The sequence below is a fragment of the Canis lupus genome, chromosome 5 (assembly GCF_048164855.1).
Source record: "Canis lupus baileyi chromosome 5, mCanLup2.hap1, whole genome shotgun sequence".
NCBI lineage: Eukaryota > Metazoa > Chordata > Mammalia > Carnivora > Canidae > Canis > Canis lupus.
The window spans coordinates 25,614,853-25,638,301 of NC_132842.1; the positions used below are offsets into that span (position 1 = coordinate 25,614,853).

At 44.9% G+C, this 23,449-nt stretch overlaps 1 protein-coding gene and 1 long non-coding RNA gene across 23 annotated transcripts in view; one reads left to right on the forward strand and one right to left on the reverse strand.

Moving 5' to 3' along the window:
• LOC140633389 (uncharacterized) overlaps positions 1-23,127 on the forward strand; it is a 48,201-nt gene extending 25,074 nt beyond the window's left edge. Inside the window, exons 1-5 of one of the 3 annotated variants that reach the window (XR_012030993.1) lie at positions 2,317-2,385; positions 9,909-10,050; positions 12,759-12,818; positions 14,643-14,703; positions 22,023-23,127. This is a non-coding gene — a long non-coding RNA (uncharacterized lncRNA). Of the gene's footprint in view, positions 1-2,316; positions 2,386-9,908; positions 10,051-12,758; positions 12,819-14,642; positions 14,704-18,656; positions 21,413-22,022 lie in introns of those variants that run through there. The other 2 variants (XR_012030990.1, XR_012030992.1) reach the window with 2 other exon arrangements.
• The window catches only part of CELF2 (CUGBP Elav-like family member 2), an 815,242-nt gene continuing 792,380 nt past the window's right edge, over positions 588-23,449 (reverse strand). For 9 of the 20 annotated variants that reach the window (XM_072825857.1, XM_072825847.1, XM_072825853.1 and 6 more), the window contains 4 exons: positions 22,491-22,622; positions 16,255-16,452; positions 11,783-11,926; positions 588-8,586 (listed from right to left, as the gene is read on the reverse strand). In XM_072825857.1, coding sequence (XP_072681958.1) covers positions 8,459-8,586; positions 11,783-11,926; positions 16,255-16,452; positions 22,491-22,622 — 602 coding nt within the window. In that variant the 3' untranslated portion in view covers positions 588-8,458. The remainder of the gene's footprint in view (positions 8,587-11,782; positions 11,927-16,254; positions 16,453-22,490; positions 22,623-23,449) is intronic. The other 11 variants (XM_072825851.1, XM_072825855.1, XM_072825865.1 and 8 more) reach the window with 7 other exon arrangements.

Sequence of the window (23,449 nt, forward strand, 5' to 3'; positions counted from 1 at the left end):
AGGATGTCTCCCTCACATATCGCTTTGAAATTTTACCCCTCTCATCCTGAATGATCAAACACCCTCTCTGCTCGCTCTCATTTTGCAGGCCTGAATAGAGCCACCATTGCGCTCCAGCAGGGTATATAGTTTTTAGTGTCACATCACTTTGGAAAAGCATTGACGCAAACCAGCATTATTCTTGGATCTGCCTTTCTTTTTTGTCCCCTTTCTTCTGAACCTGAAGAGATCACATTCAGAAAGGCAGTTGGGTTTTCTAGTTTAGGGCAGATTCTAGACACTTTCCAGGGGTCTCTGGCAGTGAAGGGATTGTTTTCTTCTGCCACCCATCGTGCCCTAGGTAGAGATTTGCCATGGTCACCAGTAAGGGAATGGTTTTCCAGGTGTCTTTTGCTAAAATGTACTCGGAAGAACTTCCCCCCACTCCATTTTGTTTCCAAAGAAAATTTATTGAATATTAAGTCATAAAGCCAGTGATATAATTATAATGAAAAATATCCTGTATCACTCAAGACTTAAAAGAACAAAAATACCCCTTAGAAACACTGCCTTGAAAAATAATCACATTAACTTTACACACAACAGAATCCTTTCTTAAGCTTTATTTAAGAAATCGAGTACTATATAGTTCAATATATATAAGACACATCCAGTATTGTGTTCCTGATAGCAAGTGCATAGATTTTGTTAAGATATCATTTCACTCGATATAAACGTTTTATGGTCACATGAAGATAATATTCCCAGTGATTTTGCCCAAGCATGAGAGGAGAAAACAGAACACAGCAAAAATAGTGAGCTACAACAGAGATGAGAAACAAAAACAGCGAATTAGCAGAACAGTCGATTCCTGATAAGTGAATAAGCTGATTGTTTGGTCACAATGTTTTATTCACTTATCAGGAACGATTCACAGTACGTTGATGGTCACTGTGTTTCCTCGCCTGCCAGCTAAGAGGCCCGGCCTGTGGACTGTTGGTAAGTGTAATGGGCTGGGCAGGCATAGCTGCCGCCAACATGGTAAATGTTGACAGTCCTGTAATTTCCCAAGGTGTCTGTGTGTGGCAGACAGATACACCTTGCTAACTAACACTGCAGTGGTGTTTTACAGAATCAAAATGAGAAGTATGAATTTAAGCAGGGACCAACTTTACAGTCATGAGTACTTAAGGGAACTAGCATTTTGTCCCCTTCTTTGGAGAATTACTAGTTTTGTTGTTTTTCTAAAAAAAACAACAAAAAAGTGGCTTTGTCTTTCCCTTTTACTGAGCATGAGTATTTTGCCTTGTGCCAAATGGTGGAGATATATATATATATATATATATATACACACACACACACACATATATATATATATATTCACACACACATATACTTGTATTACTTACAGATTTTAAAAATAAACACTTGCATCTTGGAAAGAATTGATCACTCTCTCTTTACCCCCTTCTCCCTCCCTCACACACCCCATCAAAAAAAGGAAAAGAAGAAAGAAATCACACCTTTAGCCGTCTTTCCCCACTAAGATAAGCAGTGGGTTTTCAGAGGCAATCTGATGAAGGCTATGAGATTTAAAGCAGAAGTATTGGCAGGAAGTCAGCTCCCATCTGTGCAGGTTTGGAGCTGGTGGAAGTCACTTCACTGAGGTGTTCGGCCTATGGGGGAAAGAGCCTCCTTTCCTCCACCTCACCAGGTCCCTCTGTTGTTGAGCCGACTAGCAAAGACAATCTAGGGGGCAGAGGGGCCTCCAACACCAGAGGGTGAAGGGCTTGAGCACCTGCGGGGAAGATCTCATTGGCAGCGGGAGGAAGGCTGCCCGGTGCTGGGTGGCCTGAGTCAGACAGTTTGTGCGTCTGAAAAGTCGGAAAGAGAGAAGACAGAGGGAGCAAACATCAATGGAATCTTTTAAGAGCACTTGGAGAGCAATCAGATTCCTGAGCATAAGAGATGGGCAGAGAAGGGAGGGGGGCCTGGAGCTTAGGTTTCAGAGGGCGTACAAGGAGTAGTTAGTTGTTCCTTCAGTTGTCTTTTGGTTAACTGGGGTTGGGGTGATAGTGGGGGACAAGGTGTTCATTTGGGAGGGAGTGTGTGGATGCATATGGCATTCTTGGCTTTCGTTTGGAAATGGATGATGGATACATCCTAGAGATGTGAACATGAGAACCTTTACCTTCTTCCTTCCCCTCCCACCTCACTGAGTGGAGCTTCCTTTTGAGCACTCTTGGAACTAGTTCCTTTATTTTCTGTTATTTTCAATAATTAACTGCCCCTGGGTTCAATCAGCTCTTAAAAAGAAATAATTTAAATTACTTTTCTTTAGGTAGGTCGTGATTGATAGGAACGTGTAAACTGAAGTTTAACCCTTTGACATCTTCTATTCACCAGGTCAGTGTATCATTTCTTCCCTTAGAGCTCACCTCTTTCAAAAAATGTGGTTAGTTCCTAGGAAGAGTTGGTAATGATATGCCTTTAGACTTGTGGGGAGGTAGAAGGAACCCCAGCTCTGCTGCTGCTCCTTTTGCTTTTACATCTCAAAATGATTCAGCAAAGCAGCAGCAGTTGTGAGTGAGCCTTAGGAACTGCATCCGTGCACACATGAGAGGGAAAGAGGAGAGAAGGTGACAGGTACCAGTAGGGTCAGAAGACCAGAAGAGGTCTTGGCAAATCCAACTCTGTAGGCAGTGATTTAGGTGACGATAGAAATAAGTAGCAATCTTGGAAGCAGTGCTTAAAATGGGCTGTTGTATATAAATCAGAGGTGGCTGGTGTTTTCCCCCTTTCCCCAAATCAGATATTCACTTAGGTGGAATCGACTGTATCTTTTTACACAACATATAGAAAAAAAACATACGTGAAACAGTGAGGTGTGTAGATGTATCACCAACACAGAATGACTACCAACAATACAACACGCAGAGAGAGAAACAAGTATTAGGAAAATGGTTTAATATTGGAGACAGAAGCAAAAAACTGCATCACACAATAACATACGTTACAAAAATAAGTTTGACTGTTTCAACTACACGGTTATGTTCACAATGAGGACAGAAGAATCAGAAAAAACTTTGATCTAAACAGCAAAAAAGCAAACCCCTAAAGTTGTAACTAATACATTTATCCACTTAAAGTGACTGAGTACTTCTAAATCTAATTACCTTATTGTGTAACTGCACAATACAGAATAAAAAGTGAAACTTACCGCTGTATTTTAAGACAAAATTCTAATGCTAGATATAAGCAAAGGGAAAAAAGAAATCAAGCCAAAGTTTTTAATTCTCAAAAGAAAAGCAACTTTCTTTCTATCAACCAGAAATCAAACTTGAAACCAGTCATTGTCAGGGGGCCACTAGAGTAAGCCACAAAAATTTCCATTTTTTTTTAATCTCCAGTATAAAAAGTTCCACTGGTACAAAATGCGTAAGTACAATCAGTTGTAGAAATAGGAAAGCCTGCGTATTTTTTTTTTTTTTGGCTCAAATTCCATCAAACAACAAAATCCAAATGCATCAATAAAACAAACAATACTCAAATGGTCTTACAGTTTCCACTAGGTTGCATTAACTTTGGCTTTTCTCAGACAATATTTAAAAACTATTTTGTAATTCTAAACAAAATGATATTATTAATCTACAAACAACAATTCTCACAGCACAAAAAAACACAAATACATTTTTTGTATGACATTATTCAAAAAGGTAATGAAACTACAGGTTTTTTTAAAATTTTATTTCTTCTTGTTAATTAGCACTTAAGATAATAAAAACAAACAGTAAAATGAGTCCAGAGTAGCACAAGCCAAAGAACTATAACCCCTATGGTGAAAGAAAGATGAACTTGTTACGCCTTTGAGGACTGCCATTTTATCACAATTCTCTAATTTAGTGTAAAAATGACTATTCTCTACACTTGATTTTAAAAAAAGCAGTTTCCCTGTGTGTTTTTCCTTCTGGCATAGGCCCTTTGCACCCTTGCAGCTTTTTTTCCTTTTGATATTAAAAGATAAAGTGAATAAAAGGACAGTTTGTCTCTGAGGAGGGTCAGCTTTTAAACAATGCAGACATGCAAAAAAAAAAAAAAACCAAAAAAAAAACAAAAAAAAAAAAAACAAAGAAAAAAACCAAAAAAACCAAAAACTTTCTTCCAAAATGTACTGTTTTGGTTGCCTGCAAAATAAGAAACACCCAATGTGAAGTGCCCATCCTGAGCCTCTTGTCACCGGCACTCAGGCTCCTCTTGGGGAGATGCAGGTGGGTGAAAGGAGAGGAGGACATTTTGAAATTCAGATGGTGTTCTCTTGTGTTCTTTGCGTCCGCAAACCACCCTAAGCTGTATGTGAGAGAGATGTGCGATGACTCCTGGTATTAAGCTGATTGCTGCAGGAAGTACAAAATAGCCCTCAAAGGATGAAGGAAGGCCCCAGCAGTAGTAAACACGTGTGAGGATAATACAAATCATTTCATTGTTAAGTGCATGTGCTATAAGAAGGAAACTTGTTTTGTGTTTAGTTTTTGTGTTTTTTTTTTGTTTTTTTTTTTGTTTTTTGTTTTTGTTTTTTTTTTGTTTTTTTTTTTGTTTTTTTTTTGTTTTTGCATCATTAGAGGCTAGTCCTTTCCATCCCAGGGCTATCACGTCCACACACACATTAAACCAAACAGAGTGGTGAGTGGGAAAAGGAGCAAGGAAAGGGAGCCAGCAGTTTCTGAACTCCTTTAGAGACAAAGAAGCTTCCAGGGCCTGCTTTCAAGAAGGCAGGAGTTTGTGTTGGGGTTTTCAGGGATGACACTGGGGTTTGTCAAGACAGCAAGAGATCTGTTCAACATGAAGTCAAAGTAATATGGCACTTTACAAAGTGGCAGCAGGATCTGGTGCTAGGTATTTGGTCAGTGGTAAAGAACAGAGTTATATGGTCAGACCCCTTTCAATGATTTCAATTTATAAAATTAACAAAAAAGGGAAAGAAAGGACTATCAGCTTCTAACCCCAGACACCTTGCTTAAATCCGAGGTATCTACTGGGATCAGCGAATGCCCAGCACAATGGCTGATTAGAAACTAAGAAACAAAAATCCCTCAAAATACTACCCCATCACAAAGTCGCAGTCGCTTAACTGGAAGCTATATGAAAATATTCTGAACTAGAACATACCCCTACACCTGATCTCAAAAGCATATAGAATTTAAGGTTAATGTAGGTGCTGAATCTAACATCCCCCATAGAAGAAGGCTTACCCAATAACTGTTTTAAATGAATACCAGAGAAGGAATTTCAGCAGTACATTATTAAAAAAAAAAATGACCAGAAATAATCAAAAGTAAAAGAAAAAAATAGTGTAGGGGAAAAAAACCCAGAGAGGATGAAAATAGGTTTTTTTTTTCTCTTCAGATTTGACTTGTGGAGGTTTTTTTTTTTTTTGGATCTCCACCAATGGGTAAAAAAGTAGGACAGACAGAAAAAAACTCAAAAGAGAAGATGTATGAGTGGGCGGGGGGGGGGGGGGGGGGGGGAGGAGATCCAAATTAGAAACACCCCAGAACAAACAAAAATGACAATGGTATAAAAAGTTACCAACGCTCCAGACAGCTCTGGGTAGAAAGGGTTAGAAGTTCAAAACTTTCTCACCTTAGAGGTTTCCATATATTATGAAGGAAATACATCGTGAGGTTGCCGTCACAGCATTGATGTGCAGAGCGGTTAAAAAAGTGAGACATGGGCACTTATACAATGTCTTACAAAAAACATCATAGAGAAATAACAAACAATAACAATTTCAGGCAACAAGACCACAGGATAGCAAGTTAACAAACTTTTTAACCTCTTTTTTTTTTGTTTTTTGTTTTTTAAATATTAGGGATTTATACAAAACACATAATAAAATACCCATGTTATCAAATTACTTCTCACAAGAAACACACTGAAGCTCTAGGAAGGAAGTACCTTTGGAATTTGGCACTATATATTTTCACTTTTTTTCTTTAAAAGAAAAAAAAATCACATTTTGCTGAACACAAACACATCTAAATAGTCCACAATAATAAAAAAAAATGACATCAATGCTTTACAAGCCAACACAAAACTTATTCTGGAATAGGGTCTTTTTTTTTTTTTTTTCCCCTCACATGAAATTTTTTTTTTTAAGCAAACTTTTTTTTTTTGAAATTCTTTAAGTAAACCAATTCTAAACTTGTCTTATCAACAGAGAACATTAAGACCGTAAGACTCATGATTGAAACCACAACTTAATTCACAGAAGCACCAACATAACACAGTTTACAGTAACCTTTCTCCTGTACATTGAAACAGTATAAAATATAGGTAATTTCATGTGCATTAAACCATGGATTGTCTAACTGTGAGTCAGTTCAGCAAAAGGTGACACAAATAGGTAGCATTTGCCCCAAAACAGGGTAAATATTTTTTCTTATACTAATCTACAAAAAGTGGTTCTATATATATATCTTAATGAGAAAGTGAGCCACCTAAAATGGCCTTATCAAAAAACTTTACACTGCCTGAAAAATGTAAAAACTATTACAGACCTCTAGAGACTTAAAATCAGACAGTTTTTTTTCTCAAACTGTTTTTGGAAGTAGTCTGTTAGAAACCAACATTCTGTGTCCCTGGACACATATTGCTATTGTTACCAGTGACCGGGAAGAATGCCAATCCCTGTATAATACTTTCAAGTCTGTTTTATGAAAAGAAAAAAAAAATAAGAAAGAAACGTTTTTGCCACAGGTTTTTTTTTTGTTTTTTTTTTCCTATGATTAATTTGTCTAATAATAAATTTCAGTCTTGCATGAATGCAGCAATGTTTTTCACATTGACTTCCCAGAATTCATAGCTAGATGAGGTCACATGCAAATTTCAAAGGTCAAACTAGATCAAAGGTCAGTAGGAGAACCAAATGTGATGTGAGGTCAGAAAGACATCAGAAACAATGACGGGACGATGAAACTTTTTTTTTTTTTTTGAGACGCCACAGGGACATGCTAGGCAAACGGTGAACTAACGGGCATGAAGATGTCTAGGGAGAAAACAAGGGAGAGTAAAAAGTTACACAGAATCTACGCAGCAGCAACAAAATCACTCTTAAGGGTGCAGGAGAAAAACTAATGCAAATCTTAGGTCATCGGGGAGTCTACAGAGCCATTCCCGTAATTTGCATTTCTTACAATCTTTATCCACAGCACAATGGAACCCCAAGAGAATCCATCCAGAGGAGGAGAGGGGATGGATTCCGGGAGTTTTGGGGTGGGGCTGGCGAGGGGAGGGGAGGAGGATCCAGTTTCAACGGATGTAACATATGGGGGAGAGTCAGACGGCCGAACTATAAACTAGATAGATCATGGAAGCTACGCACAAAGTCGTCAGACAGATACGAACAACAAGAGGGAAAAGCATGAACTGTAGGCCTAGGGTTCAACGGTGAAAAAAAGCCCATTCCTAGAACGATTCCTCTAGAGACTACTTCAAAAGGATCTAGCTAGCACAGAGAACTGCTCTTTAGGTACCCAATAAGTTAACAATAGGCAATAAATAACTTCCATTATTTCTGAGGCAGTAAAAATTTTGTACAAAAATAGAAATGCTTTTTTTACAAATAAAATTTACAGGCCTGTGGCTTTCTTTTTTATTTATGTATTTATGTATTATTTATTTATTATTAAATTTATCTTTCAAGAAACATCAAGTATTTTCACTCATTTTTATTTTATTTTTAAACCCTGTAGCTTTAAGAAACAGATCTCTAAATCTTTTTTTTTACATTAATCCTTTCTAAAAACTAAAATAAAACAATAACAAAATAGACAACCAGTGTAATAATCTGACCGATAAATGTCATGTTTCTTTGAACCCTAAAATAAAATCCTACTTGTTAAAACAAACCAAATGTAGTGGAAAGACGTTTGTATTGTTTTTAAGTGCTTCTCCTGGCTTCTCTCTCGCGCTAGGTCACACCACCTTAGCCTCTAAACGGTTGGCGCCCTCCTAGGGGCTGGGCGCGGACAGGAGGGGTGAGTTCTCCAGGCAGTGCTCTGGGGCACCAGGGGTCTCAGAGTTAGAATTGCACGTTAGCCTTTTGTTTGCCTTTTAAATTCTCAAGATGTCATTTATTTATGTGTGTTTTTCTTTAAAAAAAAAAAAAAAGCAAAAAAACGAGAACAAAACAAAAAAAAAAGGTCAAAGGAGATTCAAATTGCAAAACAAAGGAGAATACAGTGGCACAAGTGGAAGAGGAGTTTTACTCGATAGAAACAAGGTAGCCCAAGTTTTAATTATGGCGAACTGGGTGGGGGGAGGGGGAGGGGACATGGAGGCCTTATTGTAAAAATAACCGTCTCTCTTGGTAAAAGTTGGCAATGTGGTCCTCCTCTGCCTTTCCTGTTGAGAACAGGCTGGCTTGTGGGACTTACCCTAAGAAAGCTAAAATAAGAGCAGGGAGCCTCTGGGGTTAGGATCAGTAAGGTTTGCTGTCGTTTTTGGAGCGCTTCAGCTGCACCTTCAAGCGTTTCATGCCAATCTGAAAGCCATTCATAGCCTGGATAGCAGCTTGTGCAGACACCGGATTGTCGTAGCTAACAAAGCCTGCAAGACACAAGGGGAAGCAGGGTGGGAATCAACATGGGAGAGGCCGCAGAGGCAAGAGGAGGGGGCAGGATGTCACGGGGTGGCTGGAGAGTGTAACTGTACGTGGTGGGTAGCGTGTGCGCCTCCCGTGGGCGCAGTGCAGCTCTGTGCGGCTGTGCACCTGCTGTGGGCCCACCCGGCATATCCACTGACAGGCAGTGAAGAAGGCTGGTGGGCCTGGGAATCTGCTATCCTGACCACAACACCCCTCCTCCGTGAGAAGCTCAATCTCGGACTCCTGGCCTGTTTGCTGATTTCAGCCAAGTCCGTTTGTGTTTAAGGCCCCTTCGAACCAATCCTAAGAGAACCCCTGGTGCCAAAGTAGACGGTGCTCATGGGCAGAGGTATAAATACTCTGGGGTCAAAGGGCCCCCAGAGGCTCACCTATCCCAACCAAGTGAGGTTTAAAGGCAGGGCAGGGAATGGTACGCTGCAAAGACCGTGGCTTTCCTTCCAATTCTCCATCTGTAGCCACATAGCCCACCCTGTTCAACTGTCGGATGGGGTCAGTTAGTGAATTACCTCTAGAATACTCTGTACTTGGGTTTTTACCATTTTGGAGTTATTTCTAGTCTAGGGACCCAAGGAAAATACTGGCCCCTTCTCCTTAATATCTCAACTTCCACCTCCCAAGATCCATTGCATTCAACAGACTGGAAATTGCTACCGTATACCCCCTAAGAAGAAAGAGTCTGCATAGCTTAGGCCTTAAGAGCCATCCTAGTGGACTTCCCAGGATCTTTCTCTGTACTAACTCTCACAACCAAAATGGCACGGAAGGCATGCGGTTGAAAGAGCCAGTGGTGCTCTGCAAAGTCCGATCACATAGTTTGTTCTAATGCTGGTGGAGGTGGGAGGGTACATGCAAAGCCTTCTTTAGGTAATGCTGATGTAAAGGTGTTGAGTTTGTACCATCCCTAGTTCTGGTGTAGAAAGGAAGCTATTATACAGAGTGAATTTTAGTTCTCAAAATCAGCTGTTCAGAAGGTGCTATATATACTAAGCTCCTTCAACTATCTACTTGCTATTGAAGTCTAAAGCTAAAGAGAAAATTCCTCTACAAGCTATAGAGGAGGAAGAAAAGTACATAAATATACCGTTAGCAGAGTTCTCAGCTGATAAAAATGAGCATATGGTATAAGGCAGAAAAGCTTTTCCTAGGCAGGCTGTATTGTGAAATGGTCGTACAGATTTTTACTAAATCTAATTCCCAGTCTATGTGCTCTTGAATCCGAGACTTAGGCTCTGATTTTCTCCTTTCCTTCTGGGTCTTTATCTAGAAGCAGCAAGATGATTAAAGAATGGAAATGGCTCGAGGGTGAAATGGATCACGAAACCTGGCCAAGAGGTTAGCATGAAAGAATGGGCTACCTATGTCGAGCAAGTCTAGGACTCCCCCAAATGAGGCCAGCTGAAAAACAGGTATGTATGGGATGCTGCGGCTTTTGATAAAAATTGAAAACAGTGCACAGTGCTAAATAGAATTGTCTGCTGACATTCACAGGTACAGCCTGCATTATCACACCTTGGTTAAATAGTCTATGTGGGCCAATATAGAATCTCTTTTCAAGGCAGTAAGTATTTTCTCAAAATCAGACCTTGAAGCACAATTCCTTTCCAATCTCCAAATAAGCCCAGGACATTGTTTAGTGATGAGGAGTATAAAAGCCTGGCTTAAAACCTGGGGCAGGGAAGCTCCCAGCTCTAAGTGCCTATTGAAGCACACACACCCTATATAGAACAACTCACTTTCCATTTCACCCGTTGGTGAACCATCACGAGGGGGTTTATGTACTTGTCATAGCAGCAGCGATTGTGTAATGGGTTCGGGCTGACAGCCTTTCCACTTGGGTAAAAACAGTGACTTTCAATGGTTGACATACTAATTCCCCTACCAACACAGGCTTTAGATCTTCCTGGGTGATAGCACAGAGATTAGAGAGACGTTACGATAATGGGGTTTTGGAAGCCAAAACACTCTCTTTAGACCAGCTGCACATGACCAGTGGGCCAAATACTAAGTTTGAGTACCACTCCTACCGCCTCTGATGTTCTTCTTCATACCATATAGTTCTCTTTGCCTTTCCTCCGGTCCGGGTCTTTGTCTTGTGCTTATTACTACTGCCTACTGCCTCTGTGAATAGTAGACTGCAGGAATGGTGAAGGCAGAGGTTCAGTCTCAAACTGGGCCAGAACTTGCCAAGCAAGTAACACATATGGTGAACATTCTAGCTTCTAAACCACTTGGAGGACCAACAGGGCTTGAAAAGTAATGGATGCTATGCTCCCATTTATAAAACATTAGGGCAAGTAGAGAGCACGCCTTACTCCCTCAGGGAGGCAAGCTGCTCCCAGAACAGAGTCAGGGCTCCCTGAGGAAGGAGGGCATGACTGCCCAGCCGCCGAGGACCTGGGTTTTCCAGTGTTCTCTCTGAATAGCTGCATCTCCTGGGCTCGACAGCCATCCAAGCAGGCCCTGCAGAGTCTATCATCCCCAATTCTGGCTTCTGAACATCAGCATAGTGCAGCATTTCATGTGACCGTGACAGACATCCTAGGTACCCGTCCCTGCGCTTGTGGAGCTGCAGAGTGGTGGGCCGCCTGGCCACATCCCTACTGTGAAGCCGTGTGTTTGTGGGGATGTATGAGGCCTCCCCGTACAACGTGCTACTCATATCCACAACGCCCAAATCTCACTGAACCTAGAAGGCTATGGAATTTGTGGCAAAGTGGCTGCGATGCCATTCTGTACCATGACAGCCTAAACTATGCTATAGTCTGTTAATCATATTTCCATCTGCTCAAGCTTGTGGTTCCAACTTAAAGGGCTTAGAGAAACTGCTGCTGCTCTGTCGTGAAAGATTATTTAGATGTATGTAGTAAGACACCGCAGCAGCACAGTATACGACACTACCTAACGTGTAAGCATTTAGTTTAATTTCCCAGGTCCTTCCTTTTTATATAGCTCCTTCTTCTGTGTTTGATTAAATGACTCTGTGCAGTCTGCTTACATGGATCCAGAATACCAGGGAACAGCACCACCCAGGGAAGGCCCTATCTGGATTTCTCAGATATTTGCCATTCACATTTTCCTTCCCATGACTCCTCCCTTGGGAATGTACTGTAAGATTCTGGCTTGGTTTCTTTTGCATACCAAAGCACTTGCTCAGATTGGTCTGTTTGTCAATGAAGACTTTAGCAGAGATAACATTTCCAAAAGGCATGAACATCTGCAGAATGTCCTGGTCTCCAAACTCCTGTGGAAGGTGGTAAATAAAGAGGTTTGCACCCTCTGGACCTAAAGAGGAAAAAAAAATCAGAGTAAGGTATTCTTCGCCTCTTAGTTCTCCAGGCCTCTTCTTAGGAAAGCTTTAACAACAGATAGGCTACGCATTGGCCTGCCTCTCTCATACCAGAAGGGAATGGAATAGATGGATAAATGTCAAGTGCTCGTAGGTCTTTCAAGACAGGAGTTGTCCTTCAGATGTTCCTGATTTCCAAAGAGACACTGGTCAGGAATAGCTTTCTTTTCACTGATCGTCTTCTGTGGCTCACATTTGCTAACTGTAACATATTTTCAGTTTCCTCTTCATGGGGACGAGGGAGGCCCCCATGGGGTGGAGGTGGGGAGGAGAGTGCAGGTGTGGGATTTTCCTGGGGGACTGTGTTTTGTTGTACATATATACGATCTCTTGGAGTCGAGAGTGTCCTGAGTATTCTAAGCAAATTGCAGCAATTTAGAATAATGGATATAGCAGTAATGTTGCTTGGATTTCTCAATCATTTACCTAATTATCCATCCAGTTTTGATTTGCCAAATCTCTTAACACACAGTCTAATAATCATTTTTATTTAGAGATGACTGGCAGTGAGTCAAGGCAGGGAAAAATAGGTAGCTAGAGTTTCCCAGCCGTGCTAGGGACTGTCTCACTGGGGACTAGCCTCAAAAATGAATGCATGAGGTGCAGGAGCTAGTGATAGATCAAGCCTGGCCACGCTCTGTACTCTCAGCTGTCACGTTCCAGAGAAACAAGTGGCAAGGGCAGAGCAGGGGAGGTCCTCTAGCTACACTGGTGAGAGAAGTAAGCTCTCCTCTATGGCTTCCCATTTCATTCTCCCTGTCTCTCTAGCCACCTGCCTAAGAGCCATCTGAAGGTGAAAAGGAAGAGATCTGAATGACCTGATGGGAGGTAATCACCCAATTTATAACAGGCAAGGATGCTTTCCAGGTCCAGGTCTGTCTGGGTAATTACAGAACTTCCCCCAGCTGATTCTGGAGAGGCTTGAGGGCTGGATGCCTCAGGGATGTTCTAAGTTCTGGACCTGCTGTCTGGGAGGGGGCACATGTGGATCCTCACAAAACTGGTGAAGCAACCTTAGCAGCTGCCCCCTGGAACTGGCATCCAGTGGAAGCACCTGCCCCACTGGGATGCCCCAGGGGAGCCGTTGCAGTGGGTTCCTGCGCGGGTCGGGGGAGGATAGGGAGGGTGGTGACTATTTGGGTCTAAGAAAAGTAAAACTGGGGTAAAAATCACTTTGTAATAAAAGAGTATTTCTTTACAAACATCTTTGTAAAGAAGAGTCAAACCGAATAGTGTTCTAACGTGTGGGACTTTTCACAAGGAAGTCTTCTGGAGGCAAATTTCTAAAGCCACAGAGACGAAGCATTTCTTTGTCACCATGACCACTTTAACTTTCTATGTCGCTCACCATTCCCACGGACATATCCACATTCCAGTGCAAAGGAGGCAGTCTGTGATTCAAGGGATACAGATGCAGGGCTTAGGTCCCCAAATGTTTCCCGGTTAAAAAAAATTCTTAAAAAAATCAAAACTTAACACAAATAAGTGCAAAACCAAGACACTGGGCATGGATGTTCTGAGTGCTGCTATGCCATGCATGGCTCTGCCATGTGTGTACTGGGTAAATCTGGCACCACCCAGCTTTCATAAACGGTCCAGATGTACACAGGAGGATTTATGGGGCCCACTTTGAACTGTGAAGTCATCTCAACTCCTGAGGCCTGGGGAGGAAATGGAATTTAATGCACACTGTCAGATTACGGGCTGTGCCTGGACAGCCCTGGCATTCTAGAACCCTGTGCATTCCGACTGCATCTGTGCCACCCTCACGGACCCAGGAAATATGAAAAAGGTAAATCTGAGGTGGCTTTGTCCTTTATTCACTATTTTCTCAGGTAGAAGTGCCACCAGCATCTCCTAGTGTAGACGTCCCTCCCCCCCCTCAAGTTTTTTCATTACCCAGAAATAGTTTGAGTTTGCAAAGTATGAACGCTAAAATGAGAAAAAGGTGACTCAATGTGGAAAACCTCCCCATGAGGGTGGCTGCTGCCATAGATACCCAGGGTAGAGACACAAAAACACGTTTCTGAGGGGCCCACCTATGTGTTCACCTCACTCTTTCCTCTAGTAAAAACCTGCTGACATATCATTCGTTCCTCACATTTCTCCCAGGACATGTTAATGTAACTTACTAGAGTTCTCTGTTGTAGTGTTGGTCCCAGTTGGCTGGGTGTTCACAATTGGTATTTCTCATAGGGCACTGGGTCTGACATAGAACACCAGGGTATCGGTGCTAGCTGCCAGCACCTACCAGCTTCTTGTTAGGCTTCCCAAGGCTCTACCTACTTGTGTGTGCATGACGGCCCCCTGCAAATAAATCAAGGAGGCTGGGAAGGGATGACAGGGGTCAGAAGGTATTTAGGAGTGACAGGAAAGGTGGTCAGCTTTCCTGGATTTAGGTCGAGGGGGATGCCATAACCCTTCAGAAGATTTAGCTGGGGAAAACATCAAAGCCACTTTAAAAAACAACAACGAAAAACAAAGCTAGCCCTGCTCGTTTTCCTGTGGGAAAATATGTATGAGAGTACATGACTAAATGCATCAACTTGACTTTTTAGCTCTTAACTAAAGGACAAAACCGTAGAGCAGAAAAATCTAAAAATGTACTTGGTAGTGAAATTCATCAGGTTTTTTTTTTTTTTTTCTTCCCAGTATAACCAACCAGCTTTGAAAATTAAATTTCTTGAGCACACATCAGCTGGGCGAAAATAAGGTGAGCAGAAGAAAGGTATGAGAAGGTAAGGTGGGAGATGATTAAAAATACTAAACGAACCAAAAATACCGCCACCAACACAAAAAGAATCCGACACTAAGCCATTCTACTGGTAGCCCCAATACCTAAAGACCAGATGGCCTGGGGTTGGCAGCCATTTTTCACGTTAATCCCAGAGGGTTAGCTACCATACCGGCGATCCCGAAAAGTCAAGGCATGGAATTTGGGACAGTGGGCTGCGGTAAAGCAACAGAGAAAAATTGTTGCAGGGCCCACACTTCATCCTTGCATCACTGCATGCTGAGTCCACTGGTGACTGGTGTTTCTCAGCGACACAGGTCACGTCGCTCGCTCCGAGGCCCTGCTGGACAACGGAGAAGTAGCCAACATTCTTTAAAAATCGTGCAGGGAACTGGCTTTCATGTTCTCTCCTGAGAACACCATTATCTCCCAGACGCCGCCTCCCACAGTCACCACGGTAGTCAGACCCCCGACAAAGGGACCTCAATGCAGGTTTTTCTTTGGGAAATCATGGTATTTATGACGTCGGCTCTCCACATGCCTAGGGAAGCACGGTTGCCCAAACAGCTGTGCAGGTTTTTAAAAAATCTATACTATCAGTCACAGCTGAGAATAAAGAGAAAGTTGAAATAATGAAAAAAGTTTTTTTTTTCATATAGCTCTCATGTTTAATGATCTTTTTTCTATAAATGGAAAAAAGTATTATCCTTTATAAGAGTATCTTCAAAGCTCTATCCTTTGTAAAGTAGAAACTTTGCAAAGTAAAAATACTCTATTATACAACATCGTATTTAAAGTCAAAGGATGCCGACAAGAACAGTTTAGAAACGTAGGGTGAGGATAAAGGAGGAGGGAAAGAGATTTTTAAAAAACGTCTCCAGCAGTACTTCCCTGGTCGAGCCTCTGGCCCCCCCTACTCTGACTGGTCAGGAAGAGAATAAATATGTTGCAGGGTTTGCTTTCAAGCGATTCCTACTAAGGAGGAATAGGGCAGAAGGAAGAAAGGAAAGGACAAACTCTCCCTCTTTGGACTAGTTCGGTAACTGTTTTCTAATTAGCTTGGCTTTAGTCTTAGCAGTAGCTTCCCGATACTCATTTTGCCTCCCTGGCGGAGCCAGTCACGTGCCCCGATTCACTGCGGGGTGGGTGTCATCCGGACCCTGGAGCCCGGGCCCCGGGAGGCCAGCTAACCAGCCTCAGGGCGGGGGACGTGGCCCCGAGGGACGTGGGCTCCCTCGGGGAGCTGGTGCTAGGGGGAGGGACAGGTGGTCCCCGCCCACTCAGGAGAGGGCGTCCCGCCAGGCTTTTGAGGACAGGAGCTACCTGTCACTGCGGGTGAGGACCTAAGGTAGCAGGACAGGAGTCTGAAGAGGACAGGATTCAGACTCCTGTTGAGTTTCTTAAAAGGGAAAAAAAAGAATAAAAAAAAATCGCCCTGGAGAGCCGAGAGCGAAGAGCCGCGTCCCCCCGGGCGCCGGCCGCGCCTAGTTTCCGGAAGCAGCGCCCTGGCGGCCGGCCGGGCCCACGTACCTTCCTTCTGGCTGCCTGCGGCGCTCTGCTGCTGCAGCAGGCTCTGGCTGTACAGAGTGGGCAGGGCGGCCGCCGCGTACTGCTGGATCCCTGAGTAGGCCTGGGTGAGGGCGTCCATGGTGCCCGCCGTGCCATTCGTCAAGCCCGTGGCGCCAAGTCCTCCATTCAGAGCCGCCATACCTGAGAGCATTTGAGCAACTTTACAAAAAACCCAACAATAGAGAAGAGAAATAGCACTTTTCATTAGTGCTTTCCGAAGGAAGTTAGAGAATCATTTGACACAAGTACAACAGCAAGTGCATGCAGCCAGCACACCGATCAAACCAACGGGAAATTCAGAACAGAACGATGAAGTGACACGTCATCGTAATGGTGAACGTACGACAACCCCCCCCCCCCCCCCGGCCCCCTGCACGATGGCACCGTCGCTCCCTCAGGCCGGTGAGCAGACTTCACACAGGCACTACAGTCAGACCGGACACCTTGACGCCATGCACGGTGCTACTGGCAAGTACGGCTGTCTCTGAAACGAGGGCCGTCAGCCACACAGGCCTGTGACCTCGGTGCACTTGAGTCCCCTTCCTGGGCCGAGGAGCCGGGGGATGGCTCCAGCAGCCAGCTCTGTCCCCAGGCAGCTGGAGAGTCATCGGGCTACTTAGGCACGAGGGCACAGGGGAGCGGGAGGCCCTTCCCCTCACAGCCAAGAACCCAGAGGCACCACACAGGACCGGGCCAGCCTCAGCGGCACGCGGACACGCGTGCACACACTCAGCGGAGCCCGTGTCGTGGGGGTCTCCACCCACGGAAGAGTGTTTTCCAGCTGCCTGACGTGAGGGCCGTGTCTCTAAGCTGGAGCTTGGCTATTAAGGGATGTGAACTGGACGTGGGCCAGCACGCTTTGATATTTTTTTTCCCTTGTATCCTGGCTGCTCTTTCGCTCTGTTATGATTGCTGACCGTGCCACATTTTCCCTGAATACGGAGTCAAAACAAGCAACACTTTTATAGAGTGTTAACTCTCACATGAACTCAGGAAATGGAAGAGGTGACATCATAATTGCCTTTATGATTAAAACATTTAAAAAAGATCTGTTTCTGGGAAGAACTCGCTGAAAACATTAATGAAACTCTTGAATGGATTACAGCTATTGATGAGGGCCATTAAAATAGCGGAAGATGACTAAAAAAAACCCCAAACTGGCAAGAAGTCTAATGGGGATGGAGGGCCAGATAAGGATGCTTAGGAATCATACCGAGGAACCCAGTGCCAGAAGCGCCCCCCCCCCCCCGTGTTCTTGCGTGCCATCCAGAGGAGATGGCACAGGGGGAGGTTTCTATTTACTCTCAGCACGCTTGTTACTCTCATAACTTCAGCTCTTAGGCTAAAGGGACTGGAGAGAGATGTGAATTGGAAGAGTGGCACAAGGTGCCAGGACCAGCCCTCTGAGTACAAATGCCGCGTCGGGCAGCAAGGAGCGGCCGGAGGACAGAGCTCCTGCGGGCTGATCTAGCAAATACCAACCTGGCTAACAAGGGGCTGGCCGGCAGAGGTCCTGCGGACTCTGCTTTGAGTTCCTTACCGTGAGGGAGTCTATTCTCTAATTTTTTTTTTTTTGTCATTCAAATCAATGCTGTTAAAGAGCCTGGAGCCAGTGTGTCGTCCTAATTAGACAACCCCGCAGACACCAGCTAATCCCATTCACTCCACTCAGGCCTGTCTCCTCCTCCGTCCCTGGTGCTCTGAGGGCTGCTCAAGGGTGGGGAGTAACTCTGCTTTTCTCCGTTTGGGCCAATTTTATCCTCACCTCCCGATATTTGAGTGAATACACAGGAATGGCAGTGGTTCTGGTCTAGAAAGGTGAGAGGAGGGTGTGAGATGACTAGGAAGAGCTGGGCACAGTCAGGTGTTGTCTGTCTGTCAGGGCTGTCAGTACGTGCTGGGGACCATCACGCCCCGGGGCTGGGCCCTCTAGACAGCAGGCCTGTGAGTGGCGACCTGCCACTCTACTTAGACCCCAAGGCGTGAGGTTCTAGATGTGCAGGGTGGGCGGCCTACAGGGCTACTTGGAGCACAGCTGCAGACGGAAGCGCCCCGCTGTCTTCGGAACGCCAAAGCCCTGCATCTCCGTGGTCCTGTCGGCTACGGGCCTGGAAGTCTGCAGTCCCTGCCACGTTAGGGCCATAGGAGTGTGCCTTCCCGTGGCTTGCAGCTGCCACGGCCCAGCTGCTCCGGCGGCTAGCCACACAGCTGGTGTCTCACTGTGGCAGTCACTGGGGCCCCTGACTCCCTTCCTCTCTGGTATGTGACCTTTTCTTTTTCTTTTAATCATCCAGGTCAGGTGAATTTTCTTCTCTTTCCCCCTTTTGGCCAATTTTTTGTTGTTGTTTTCTCTTGAAACACAGAAGCAGAATGAACTTTGGTGCTCCTGAAAGACTGGGTGGGGCTTCAGGACGAGAGGCTTGCAGCCCTGCCGGGTCACCTTCCAGCACATCGTCACTCTGGGCCTGCCTACACTTCACAGTGGTTGACTGTATTTTTGGACTATGTCTCAGGGCAAATCTTCCTTCAAGTGATGCCAGACATGCGGGAGGCAGCTGTGACTGGCTTTACCTGCCTTCCCTTCAGTGGGGGGAAGCAAATGGTGTTGGAGGCACCAAGGGGGTGGGGGTGTTGATGCCAAAGAGCAGACTAGGGAGGGCTCTCCAGCATGGGCCTTTCCTCCTCTGTGGCATAACCATCCTTTTGAGCAAAAAATAAGGGTGAAAATTCTGACAAGTGCACTGAGAATATTAAAAACCAAAAACTATCCTGGAGGTTCCGGGGTATGCATCTGCTAGAGCCAATGTAGAATAGGTAACTGATTACCTGGTGGAATTTGAAAGACCATCAAAGGAAGACTTCCAGTAAATAATTATTACATCAACGATAACACTTGTCAACTCAGCTGCTGGTATCTGATTACATGTACAAACTCTGGACAGTTTTTACAGGGGTTTGAAGAAAGTTAGATTGAATAAATGCCTCCTCTTAAAAGAATGGGGATTTTTTTCCTCTAAGAAAGCCAAATGGATCAATCATTTCATCCCATTAAATCTAAATTCCCACACATGCCATTTGGAGGAGGAACAAAATGACAGCTGTGGCAACCTCGACAAGGGGAGGTCTTTGCATGTGGTCTGTGGACAGCGTCACTACATACCCCGACCACTGAATCGTAAGGAAAATACACTTGTAGAACCCTACTGTATTACTGAGGAAAAAATCCGCACATAAGTGGACCCACACTGTTCAAGCCTGTTGTTGTTCAAGGGTCGACTGCACTCCCATAAACACTTCACCAGGCACTTGCACCTGGTTCTATCCTGGCAATCCTAATTTTAAGCAGTATATGGTAAGCCATTTGCAAGAGTGATGTGATCTGAACAAGGAAACGTAAGTGTGTCACTTGACCTACATTTAAACACATAAAATCAGATAAAGACCCTCTTGGGTGGACATACTGCAAAAAGTATTTTCTTTCTCTTAGTTCAGATCTTATGTGCAAAACATGTCTGTAGAGCCCTGAATCCAGAGGTGAAGGTTCCTCACTTCTGATCGTGGCAACTTCTGCCTTTAGCTTTAGGGTTTTTCTCTACCTTTTTTAGTCCCTCCATTCACAAATGTATAAAGGAAGAAGAGGGCTATCAAATTTGAACAGTTTAACCTAGCTACTTGTCTTCTAACTAAAACTTTATTTTTGGAGGAGGAGAGGGGCCCTGGGCAGTGAAGGGGGTAAAACTTACACGGAAACGAGTATGGGAATTAATTGGATTCCATCTACCTACATTCTTCCTGGCTCCTCTGTCCACGGGAAGGAGATGGCTCTCTATTCGGACAACCAGAGAATTCTTTCATTAGCAAGTCCCTGTTCCTGGGATGCAGTGGGGTAGGAAATAGCAGTGATATGGAAGCTGTGGCCAATTATTTTAGAAGATGCTTCTGCATGGGTAACCACCTCTTGAATACCTTCTTTTGAGAATTGTCCAGTAGGACAGGTAGCACCATCATGTCTGTTTAGGCAGAGTGGTCTGAAAGAGGACACTCCACGTGTTTCGGTTTCCTCTTGGTATTTGAGAAATGAAACTGATACCAGCTCCGAGCCAACGTTGGGATTCTTAAATAGCTCTGTGCTAGTAACATTGACCAAATCAGTAGGAATGGAGTTTTGTTTGTTCATGATTTTTTTTTTTTTTTTGTCAGTGAGCAATTAAACATTTTCCTGGTTCACATGGTCTGGTGGTGCCTGTTTGGAACTAGACTCCTTCTCAATTCCCTATTAACTACACATGGCTTGTATTGCTTCAAGTGCAGCAACAAATTTTAAAAACAAAACAATTTAAGCCTGTTGTCCTTGCCAGAAGCAAAATTTGTGTGACGCAGACCCCCACACAAGAACTAGTCCTAGTTTCCCTGCCTTTCAACAGAGCCCCTCCACCATCCCTCATGGTACCGATGGGAAAAAACCAGCAAAGCACAAGAGACTGGGATGGAGAGAAGACAGGACCACACAGACAGGAGGACAACACACAGCAGTCATGAGCACGTGCTGAGGAGGACAGCCATTCCCACTGGCCTGTGACTTTGCAGACCAAGGACAGGACAGGCAGGCGATCAAATCATAGTCCTTGTTTTAGGGGAACTAGGTCCTGGGGCAAGAGAAGCAGCATGAAGGGATGTGTGCAAACACTTGTCTGCAACCGAGGGGAAGGAAGTGGGTTGGAGCGTCTGCAGAACAAGGTCAGAAACAGGAGTCAAGGCAATGAGGGCTTCTCCTGGGCTGCTGGAGAGTGGGGAGCTGGAGGCAGTTTTACTGGAATAAAACACTCTGTTGTCACATGGTTACCACTTCATATACTGTTTGCAAATCAAGAGCTATCAGATCCGGAAGGAATAATCTCTTTCTCTTTTTGGGGGGGCGGGGCTATGGTCAGTAAAACTCAAATCCCAATTTTTTTTGTTCCCAGAGCATCTGAATAAAAGCATTTAAGATAACTTGAAAGTTTGCTAAATTTTAGATTCTTTAAATATATATATATATATATACACCAAATAAGCTGCAAGGCGTTCTTTAAAGTATAGAATCATCAGGATATTTTTGCTTTAAAAAAAAAAACTGTCCCGTCTGATTACCCCTTAGAGACCGTTCACTTCTTGACTCATGGCTGAAACCGACTTGCCAAGGAGCCCTTTCTCCAAGTTGAAAGTGGGCGGCGCTGGCTTGCCTGGCTGCATGGTGGGTCACGGGGCCCCCTAATCGGAGTCTCTTCGGGCTCTCCCAGGCTGGGCTACCCCCGACTCAGGACTGAACCGAGGGAACAGCAAACGAGGTGTCCTCTCAGTGAGCAGGGCATCCCTCTCCCCAGTATAGAAGCCAGTGCCAAGCACAAGGCACAAGGCAAAAATAGGACTTACTCTGTGTCTGGGGACCATGCCCGCCCCCCCCTTCCCCCCAGATCCAAACTGGTGGAAATGGGCGAGCTGGTGCAGAGCAGAACCTGGAGTTCTTCAGTGAGTCCCTGGGCTTCGGGCTGAACGATGCTTTCAGCCAGCTGCCTGCCTCTGCCTCTGCCTCAGCCTGCCACGGTCACGGGCGCCTCTTCACAGATGAAGATGCTGTCGAGGGACCCCGTGGGCACCTCCAGACTCCGGGCAGCACCGCGGCCAGCGCGGCTCTTCACTCTGCTTTATTTCCCTTCTTTCCAAAGCCTTGTTTTTCCTTCTCTGTATAGGTCACGGACCTTTAGAGCTAGAGGGCCCCTCCCTAGAAGATCATCTCGTCCAGAACTTCTGATTTTTCAAACAGGACTCCGGAGCCTGGGGTGGGCAGGCTGGGATCTGCTTAGGAGTTTTGCAGGTTTGGAGCTGGCCCCCGTGTGTCTGATTTCTAGTCCATTTTTCTGTTAAAACACACTGCCTCTCAGAAGGAGAGACAGAAACCAAGCCCAAAGCACCCCCTGTGAAACCTGCCACTGTCCACCAACCACAGAAACCCACGGACGGATACACATTCTGCACATCAGAAGAGACCGGGGGCGAGGAGGGTTGGGTATGTTTTTGAGGCGAAATGAACACAGCATGTGCTCCTCCATCCCAAGTTTTAGTTCTCCCTGTTAGGTCTCCTTTCAGGCCGTTACTGGCTGACCATTTTCTGGGGAGAATTTGGGGGAAGGCTGTCCACCAGAGCAGCAGATACTCACTGTTTATGGTACCTGCGAGTGCATTAATATTATTCAGTCCAACAGTGGCTCCCGCCAGTCCTTGCAGAGTCCCAAGAGAGGTCAAAGAATTCATGGCTGCACCAGCAGTGGAGTTGGGGGTTGAAGCAGCCACTGAAAAACACAACGAGACAGGAAAACGGGGAGAGAAAGCACAAGATGAGTGAAAGCCAACTGGCCCGGAAAGTCATCGTCCTCACCGCCGCAGATGGAGCCAGGGGCCGTTCCATCACCGGAGGTCTGGAGCCGCGCTGATGCTGTTGGAATGAAAGACGTATGGGACCGCACTGGTGGCAATTTGGACAATTAGGTTTGGTGATTAGAAAAAGCCATCACAGCCCTGTTTTGCCAGGTGGAGGATATGCTCACTGCTCGTTAGTAGGGGCGAATCTGTGAACAGGAGGCTGCCTTCTGGGGAGGCTCCCCCTCGCCCCCCAGTCCTCCAGGCCATGGACTTTTATCCTGGTTCATCAATGACCTGCACGCGAGGGGGTGCGGGGGGAGTAAGTGGCAGTTTGGCTTTCTCATTGTTTCTACTTCGGACTCCTCATTTTCTTTTCTCAACAAAATAAAAAAAAAAAATCCTACATCTTCCTGAATTTGACAGAAGTCTTCAGGACCTGGGGTGGTGGTGGTTACAGAGTGAGGAGGGGTAGGAGATGAAACCATTTTGCTCCAAACTCTCTCTTAACTACCCTCTCCTGCTCCCTTTTAGGTAACAGCTTTATTGGGATGTCATTCACATCCCGTAAGATTCATCCCTTTCAAATGTACCATTCAGTGGGTTTTAGTGTATCTACAGCAGAGTTATACAGCCAGCACCACCATCTAACAGGATATTCTTCTCCCCCCAACGCTGCCACCCCGAAGAAACCCATCCCCATTAGCATGCATTCCCTGCTCCTCCCTCCCCCTGACACTGGCATCCACTCCCCTCCTCC